The following is a 9,267-nucleotide window of genomic DNA, read 5'->3' on the forward strand; positions in this document are numbered from 1 at the left end:
ATATATGCAAGATATAGAATATTTCAGTGGTACTTGGCAAGTAGAAGATAAGTAAAAATGGATGTCTTGAAAAGTAACAACTTGTTGTGGTGTTGTTGTTGTTTCATTCAGTCCTGCCAGTCCCCCTGCTATGGATTTAAGAACTATTATGGAAATTGAAGAAAACATGCAAAAATGTGGAAGCATGCCAAAGATAAATTCAGGGTTGGTAAAAGAAAATGATTTAATAAGAGAAATGATAAGATCTACTTGTGTTAATTTAAATTCTTAACTTACTTATAAATTCCTAATTTTTGAGGGGGGGGGGCTTTGAAACTTTGGAAATAATTTTATGGGGCTCTGATCTACCTGATGATATAGCACCTGTCTTGCCTCAGAAATATTGTTTATTAATTGCATGATTGTGTAAAAACAGATCAGGAGGGATTTGATAGGCTGTAGTAAACTACTTCACGTTTCTGTTTGTAATTTTTAGTAGGCCCACTTCTCATGGAAGTAAGCTTTCTCAGAAGCAAAGGAAGCTGATTGCTATGGCTGCTAAGGATAACAGCCCAGAGATTGGGCCAGAGGCAGCCATGCCACCAACACCCCAAAATGCTGCAAAACCAGGGAATGTATGGTATGTTTCTTAGTATGCCTTAGTGTTAATGCTTGTGGAGATCTATTTCAGTCTTTAAAATAAGCTTTGTTTCAGCTGAGCAGAACACCTAAGTAACTTATTAAGTAGTGAGGAATTTACCTGAACCCAAGTAGTATTTTCAGAATTGTCTCTTTTCTGGTGTGGGCAAGCTTTCTCAGGGTTCATGAACAAACCTACATATACAAATGACCTACTGCAGTGCTGGTTTTTAATCATGCTATTGACCCATCTAATTTAGTGCTGTTCACCCTCTTGCCAGAATTCTTTCCTTCTTTTCTGCACCTTTCTTTTTAACTAGAGTTGTCTTAGATTGCATCTGGGGCCTTGTACAAAGTAAGCGAATATTGCATTTTCCAAAGCATTTCAAAAGTTTTGTAGTTTTCCACAGTAGTGCAAGGTGAGGGGCGAAAACACACCGGGCACCTTTTAAAATTGCTGTCATGTTTGTATCCTGTGCTTCCTACCAGGAGCTCAGGATACACGACATTTTCCCACTGCATATTCTCAACAGCCCTTTGAACTTGGATTGGCTGAGAGATGATGACTAGGCCAATATTACACAGTGAGCTCCATAGCTGAGCAGACATTTCAACATGGTTGGAAATTTATTTTTCTTTCCACTACAATACATTACACTGGCATACATTGGTGTACTTCAGCTGTGGAATGAGTTTTGGTTTAATTTTAATGTGGACATAGATGGCCAAACTTCCTTCATAAAATTCCTTTGGCTGCAAAAAATGGAAAATGGCAAACCCCCTAAAAGCTTTAAGCAGACCATCAGTGTGAAATCTTATAGTATTTTTTTCTTTAAAAAGAATTATGGCTCATTGGATAATGGAATTTATTTTAATGTCCTTTTTGAATATATACACACACACACACACACACACACACACACACACACACTACTGCTGGATTGATGACAATTCCTCATTAACAAACATGGTTCTCATTAAGGATTCTTGACTTAACTAATTTAGAGTGACAGAAAAGAGTTTGCATTTGTCTTAAGCTTGTTGAGTTCTGGTATAACCCTGACTGCTTTGAAGCCCAAATAAACTCACATGCATACATTTGGCACCACGTTGAGGTTTCCGTGCTTGCAGTATGTGGCATTATCCAGAACTTTTGTTTTGCAGTGAAACAAGATCCTTGTCTTGGAAATTCAGCAGCTCTACTGGCAAGACAACATGCCAGATGGGTGTGGGACCTTCTGGAACTTTCTTCTTCTTCTTCTTCTTTTTTTGGTTGACATGGAGACTCAATATATCTTAAATCATGCTTGCCAAAAGAAACTTCTAGTTTCATGGTTTGCGGGGGGGGGGGGGAGTTAGGACTGTGGAGTGTTCTTTGAAGATTAATTAATAAAAACAAACCCAGCGTTGAGCATTTTTGGAAGCACAATTGTTGGCAAGCAAATAAAAGGTTGAAGGTAAACTAGCACACACTCCCAGCAAAAAATACCTCTGACCAAGTTTTCAAGGTGCACTTATTATACAGTGGTACCTCAGGTTAAGTACTTAATTCGTTCCGGAGGTCCGTACTTAACCTGAAACTTTTCTTAACCTGAAGCACCACTTTAGCTAATGGGGCCTCCTGCTGCTGCTGCCGCGCCACCGGAGCACGATTTCTGTTCTCATCCTGAAGCAAAGTTCTTAACCTGAAGCACTATTTCTGGGTTAGCAGAGTCTGTAACCTGAAGCGTATGTAACCTGAAGCATATGTAACCTGAGGTACCACTGTAATAGTATTTGGTGGGGGAGTGCAGTAATACCTTTGCTGAGAGATGCTGCATTCCCCCACCAAATACTATTACAGTGGTACCTCAGGTTACAGCCCTCAATGATCTTTCAAGTCTCATGCAAAAGCTTTCCCCAGTCCATAGGAGCCAACTTCTAGGGGCCAATGTCCCTTCACCCCCCCATAAAATATTTGAGGGCGCCGGAGCCCTCCAAAGTCAGTGGCCATTGTCATTCAAATGGTATGTGTGCCATGTCATGTGATCGATTGTGCAGGGCGAGGCTTATCTAGCCCGCCCAATATTTTATTCAAGTTGGCACCTCTGCCCCAGTCCTGAGTTCAGCAAAACAATTACCAGTAGTCAGTCTAACTTGAAGCCAAGTATTATTCTCAAAACGAGAGTTGCAAATCAAATTTTGTTCCTTTAAAAAAGAAGTTATTTATAGACTGTGCTCAGAAGAGATCTACAACAATGTTAAAAATGCTTGAAAGGATCTCTCCAATGGGCAACAATGTTTCAGTGTAACTAATGGTAAGGTAAAGTGATGCCTCACTGTTTGTGAATAGTTGGGGAATAACCAGATCTTCTTTTACCGCCTGTTCCCAATTGCATTAGTACTAGAGTATGTGTCTGCAGCCTTCATCCATCTTTGGTCTTCAGTTGTTGTTGTTGTTGGACTACAATTCCTGTCATCCCCAACCAGTCTCTATGGAATGTGTAGTCCAACACCTAGGGACTCAAGTTTGGGAGTGCTGGGTGAGGCAAGTAAGCACTTTTGCCTAGTAACTTCTGTCTGTTTTGTAGGGTCTTCAGTATACTTAAGATGACTCAATACCTCCAGTTGGTTGGTAGGATATAAATACTCTTAAGTAAATAATAAACAGCCATGGACATGCAACAGATTTGTGTTAATTAGGATTTTCACACAATTTTAGTCTGTTGGTAAAATAATTTTCAGACAGAAAAATCTCTAGGATCTTCTGGAAGTTACAGCATAGCAGTGTTTGATTCATTTAGTTTGGTGTGACTCAAATATGGCACAAAAGGTACAAGGGTTTGAGACTTTATCCCTCTTTTCTGCTAAAGGGCTTCTTCATTGCAATCTGCTTCGCCAAAGTCATTCCGTAATCTCTTGGAGGAAGGGAAAAGAACAGTTGGTGCCAGTCCTGGAAAACATTGTGCTAAAGTGATGGACGATGCACAAGATCAAAAATCTCTGAGGTGAGAAAGTATAACATTTATTTGCACATTTCTGACAAGCACGGAAGTTGTGCACATCAATATAAAAAGCTATTTAAATACTTAAATACAGAGCATCTCATTTTAGTTGAATATCTGTTCTGATAGCATGCTGTATTTCATTGTTTTAAATCTATCATAAATTACTGAACAGAATAAATGATAGATCACTTACGGTACTTCCATAATATTGTATAGATATGACTAATTTGATAGCTTAATCAGTGAAGTGGCTTAAGGAAGCTTATTCTCAGAAGCAGTTCAAGTGCGATGTGTGTATAATGTTACTTCTTTGGGTTTGCACACCAGTTTAATGTAAATGAAGGAGTTGGCGGGAAGAATAGAGAGAGAGGTATAGTCTACTTTCCGCGTGGCTGTTAAAAATAATAATCTCTACCCTGAGCCATGCCATCCCATTAGTGAAGGGAGGTGGCTTCTATCCCCACTTTTCATAAATAGATGCCCTGGTTTCTATAGATAAATAAAACTTGCCTTGTTGTTGTTTTTAATCAAAATGGGAAATGTGGGATTTATTTTTTAAAAAAAGAAAACAAATTCTAGTCAAAATATGTATTCCTCATACTATTCCAGAGACCAGAATTCATGTTGGCTGGCAACCTTTTTACTTCCTTAGGTGGTGTTTTTAATCAACAGTTCTTCTGTTAATATTTTATTTGTGTCTCTAGATGCTCAACTGCCACTGCTGTCGGGGCTGAAAATCAACATTTTAATGAACCAACACTGTCAGAAAATCTGAAGTAAGTTGGATTTGTAATTAAAAGTATTTGTAGGAAAATGTCTTCTGCGATGTGGTGACATCTTTCATTTGGTAATCTACCTTGCAGCCCTTGGTTGGCAGCATCCGTTATGAGTCCAGTTGTAGCAACAACTATCACATTTGCAAAAATTGTCGAGGAAGAACTCCAGCAAGAAGCTGCTCTCATCCGGAGTAGAGAGAAACCTTTAGCTTTGATCCAGGTAAGGCAAAATGCTCAGTACAATAAGTTAAGAGTGGCTGGTTACCATTCTTTTTATTTTATTAAGTACATTTTTACCAAGACCTTTGGCCCCAACAAGCTGTTTACAACCACTTTTGGAAAATACAATCAGATATAACATTCTGCTATGTTGTTTGTGATATGTTGTGTTATTCACATGCCTTCAAGTCAAGTATTTTCTTAATGCCAGTTCAGTATTATTTGTTTATTTCTCATTTCATAATTCCGCCACCTTCCAGGTGTTGTTGGACTACAGCTCACCTCATCCTGACTGTTGGTCATTCTGGCTGGGGCTGATTGGAGTAGGGAGTCTAACAACAGGGCTGGGAATGTCCCCCCTGAATCCAATTTAGGGCCTGATCTGGCATTTCAGAGCATCTCTAATCTAGTCAACTTAAATCTGAATAGAGCGAATCAGGAGCCTTGAACTGTGTTTAAGTAGGGTACTAAAGCCTAACTAAGCATGCAGTTGGGGCAGGGGAGAAGGAGATGCAGGCAGACTTCCTGAATCCTCTGCATTCTGTCCACCCCCCAAACTCACAAATCACCCAATGCCTTAAACTGCTCCAGGCCCAGTTTGCTATGAGATTCCGCTGGAGCAGTTGCACAGGCCAGTCCAACAACAACTGGAGGCCCTTCCCTTGATTTAACTAGTTCTAAGCAATAGATCTATGTGCTTAGTTGATTCCCTTGTGCCATGGTTCAAGAGAAGTTGGATGTGTTGTTTCCTTAATGGAAGAATCTGGGAGAATGTGGGATTACAGTTAATTACTGGTACGTCTTGCGAGGCTTTGCCGTGCTACTGAGTTTGCCAGAAGATTTGGGCACTTTGAGGCTTAAGGGTCTGGTGACGTCCGTTCTTCTCTGCTTGTGTAAACACCATCCTTAGCCCTGTCAGATTTCAAAAAATATCACCCTCCGCTTTGTTACTCTCTTCTTCCAGATAGAAGAACGTGCTATCCAGGACCTGTTAATCCACTATCAAGCAGTTGGCAACCCCGATGAGTTTGTTGTGGTTGAAAGGTCTCCACAAGGGCCAATAGCAGCTCCAATGTGGAACAAGCATTGATCTGGACTAATCTTGGATTTTATGAAGATGTGTGCCCTAAGATTGAGGATAGTAACGTGTGTCCGTCTCTTTTCAACATAATACCTGCTTTGAAAATGTATCTTCCTTATCCGACTGCATTACTAATTGTTCATATTACGAAGGTTCATATTATGAAGATGGAGAATGAAGTCTGCATATACTTAAAACTAAGTGTATGTAGTTTTAAGTAGGGCTGTATGAGCTTACCCTTTTAGTAATTAGCAAAAGGTGGAAAGCCAAGTGTTTTTTCTCCAGTTAACAACAGCTGAACTGTCAATATCATGCATACATGTTGAATTAATGCAAATGAATGATCAGCCAGAATACCACAAATTTTGATTTCCTAAATTTTGTTACTGTGTGTGTAATAAGAGAAAAAGAAAAAAAATGCTGTCTGCTGAAGCAGTGGTATCCAATGTCTGGTATGTTTCGGTGCCTCATTCTTGCTATTCTGGACAATGCTTGTTGCCATCATGCCTTATACAAACAAGTCTGTACTGGGTAGGCATTTTGTGCTGGTTTAAGTAGGTATTCAAGTTCTTCTGAGACTGCCCTTGTAATAATGCAGACTTTACTGTTCTGGGAGTCCAGCTCAAATAGAAAAAAGGCATATTTTGGCTTGTATGGCAAAAATGGGATGGGGGTAGGTAGCAGCATGCTAAACTGCAAAATGTTTCCAGAAAAGCACATGCTATTAATTAAGCATTAAAACTATTCATACAAATGAGCATTGCATTTTGACAATTTTCACTTGTAACAGATGCATTGGTACTCTGTGTTCAAAACCCTATGCCTGATTGTGGATGATTTTTCTTGTCATTGGAAAGTCTTATAAAAGAATGTTTGTTAACTGTATTAAAAGTGCTGTTGGTCCGATCAGAGTTTGTGTATGTGTGGGTGTGGGGAGGCCAAATTTCAGTTATCTCAACATTTGTTGAAATGATGGGGAAGCTTTGGAGATTGTTGATCTCCACCTCCCTGATGTGACTGCAACGTCTTTCACTCCTTTGACTTGCAGGGTTGATTTGACTGGTCTGATTGACCAGGTGGGTGTCCCCTTCCTCATTCACTACTCCTTGGCCAAAGGTATGTGATAGCTACACTTCTCTGCTAGAACCTCCAAAGTCCCATCAGCCACAGTCAACATGGCCAGTGGTCAGGGATGAGATTAGTTGGAGCCGCAGTTTAGTTACCTGCAGTCTACATTAAATGTAGTTGTATCTCATGGTATGCAGCTGAACACCAAAAATTACTCTTTAAACACAATAAAGAGCAAGTGGTGGTTTAGCAGGAGTTACCACAGGATACGCAATTAATTAGCGGGTTATTTTTGTGGATTAGCTGAATTATTTTTATAGCACCCTCTGTTGTCACATTTTAATAACACACTTTTAATGTCCTAGATGACTAGTGTAGATCCGCCCTCTGTTCCCCCCCTCAAGTTAAGGTCTTTCATAATGCTTCATATATACAACAGGTGTACCTATGGCTGATTTTCTCATGTACTGGTGAAGGCTCTCGATATAGCCCTTTTTGTGTGTGGGAAGAGTGAGGAAAAGACTGCACTGCACAAGGAGTTTTCAAAACACCAAGCAAAAAGACAGTTGGCTAGACAAAATTCTTATTATTGCACAAGAAAATAATGGAGTGTATAACTGATAATTCCTAGTAGTTAGTTGAGCAGTATGTTGTGGCTATAATAAGAATAAACTGATGAAGGAGGACTCATGACAAATATCATGGATATAACATAAATCTTCCCCTGTGTGACTAAAATGACTAACCTTGGTGAAGTTCCACGATTAGAGTTAGTCCTTGGAACATCATCTGAGCTTTGTTGACACTATTGGGGAATCACAGGTAGCTGCATTTTCTTGTTCACTCTCGAGTAGTAATTTCAAACATGCAATGAATATGCTTCAACTACATGCCTGTCGTATTATGGTCATTTTATTTATATATTTTTTAACATGCCTGCTTCTCCCAAAGGGACAAATCAAAATTTGGAGAAGGTGCCAACTGTGAGCTCCTGACTTTGCTTTAGGTCCAGATTTAATCCTTGCCTCCCCCTCCTCCAGTTTGTCTGTTATAATTACAAAGCGAGTCCTTTGCCAGCGACAGTCGCAAAATAAATTAGCGCTGTCTGGCTGTTAAACTGTTCCTTCTGTAAACTCTTTACAAATGGGCAAAAGTCCATCACTTCATTATTTTGATGTAAATGAATTTTGTACCCTTGAACTCAAAAAAGTAGATTTTGCAATATTACGTACAAAGGAATTGTGTGACACACTCTCAGGATTGGTGCTGCTTTTAAAAAACTTGTTCTAGGTTTAAATGTAAATATTAGGATTCCCTAAAATTTATTTATATATTTTCCTGTAAAACAAGATGGCTTATTATGGGGAATGACCTCTTTTTTTGAAGGATTGCCAACTACTCCCCAAAACTGATACCTTTACTGGAAAAAAACAAAACAAAGCACAACTGCAGTTCTGAATACTGTAGGCGGACAGTTAATGGCGCTGTGTGTGTCATCTGTGAAAAGTGACACTGCCAGTGTTTACACGAGAGTCATCTTAAGCACTCATCGAGGAAATGCAATCACCAGCTATGATGTTCTCTCCTTTGCAACAGTATCCTAGCATTTTGGAGCTTTTAGAACTTTTTTAGCCTGCAGGCTGTGCACTCATACTTGGCAGCTCAAAAATTGCACACCTGCTTATGTGTTATTAAAAAAAAGAAAAATCCCTTGCCAATGAACCCAATTCTCTCCTACAAGGCAATTCCCTTTTCCCTTCCTGTTGCCAATCTGTTACACAAGAATTCCACACAGGACCACTGTCCTCTATTTAAAAAATCCTGTGGGAGTCTTGCACCGAAGCTCAAATACAGTGTGGGAAAGCCATAAATGCACAGTCCTAATTACGCGCAAAGACTTATTTGTGTTGCCTTTCGGGCTGTGGCAGAGGAATAAATACGGATATAAGCCCAACAAACAGAAACTGTATTAATGCTACATCAAAATGCCATTGCAAAACTGAGAGTTTCTGCACCTGCTGGAAAACAACCATGACATATTTCTTTAAAGAGAAACACAAAATATTAAAAAAGAAGAGGAGGAATGCACAAGGAAAATGCCTTCTCAAAATGGAGGTGGCTTTCTGGGCTTGACCCATTGATTATTGGATGCCCTCTAGTAACGAAATAAGGAGAGAGAGTATGCAAGCAACTCTTACAGGTGAACCCCAAATAAAATAGTTGTGTGTGTATATCTTTGTGGTTGCCTTGGCGCACAGGTGGGAATAATTTACTTGGGCTCATGTTAAAGTCCTTTGAATCCCAATATTTGTGTTAACCTCTAGGCATTTAGGTAGAAATGATCCTAGCAAAATAGTGGCAACCAAACTATAGATAATAACATCCTCAAACCATCAATGTTGACGTGATCCTCAAAGTTACCCATGCTGAGATCTCTATCAGGGTCTCCCGTTCACTCTACAAATACTCCATGTAATTTAGGACTTAACCGCAGCATTCCTAACCGCTGTAGCTTAAC

General features: G+C 39.6%; 1 protein-coding gene across 3 annotated transcripts in view; it reads left to right on the plus strand.

Moving 5' to 3' along the window:
- IBTK (inhibitor of Bruton tyrosine kinase) overlaps window positions 1–6,587 on the plus strand; it is a 44,397-nt gene extending 37,810 nt beyond the window's left edge. For 2 of the 3 annotated variants that reach the window (XM_028722850.2, XM_028722852.2), the window contains 6 exons: window positions 112–204; window positions 476–619; window positions 3,471–3,605; window positions 4,310–4,381; window positions 4,469–4,601; window positions 5,565–6,587. In XM_028722850.2, the coding sequence (XP_028578683.2) occupies window positions 112–204; window positions 476–619; window positions 3,471–3,605; window positions 4,310–4,381; window positions 4,469–4,601; window positions 5,565–5,690 (703 nt within the window). In that variant the 3' untranslated portion in view covers window positions 5,691–6,587. The remainder of the gene's footprint in view (window positions 1–111; window positions 205–475; window positions 620–3,470; window positions 3,606–4,309; window positions 4,382–4,468; window positions 4,602–5,564) is intronic. The other variant, XM_028722851.2, reaches the window with a different exon arrangement.
- The last annotated feature ends 2,680 nt before the right edge of the window (window positions 6,588–9,267 follow it).

The sequence above is a fragment of the Podarcis muralis genome, chromosome 3 (genome assembly GCF_964188315.1).
Source record: "Podarcis muralis chromosome 3, rPodMur119.hap1.1, whole genome shotgun sequence".
Taxonomy (NCBI): Eukaryota; Metazoa; Chordata; class Lepidosauria; order Squamata; family Lacertidae; genus Podarcis; species Podarcis muralis.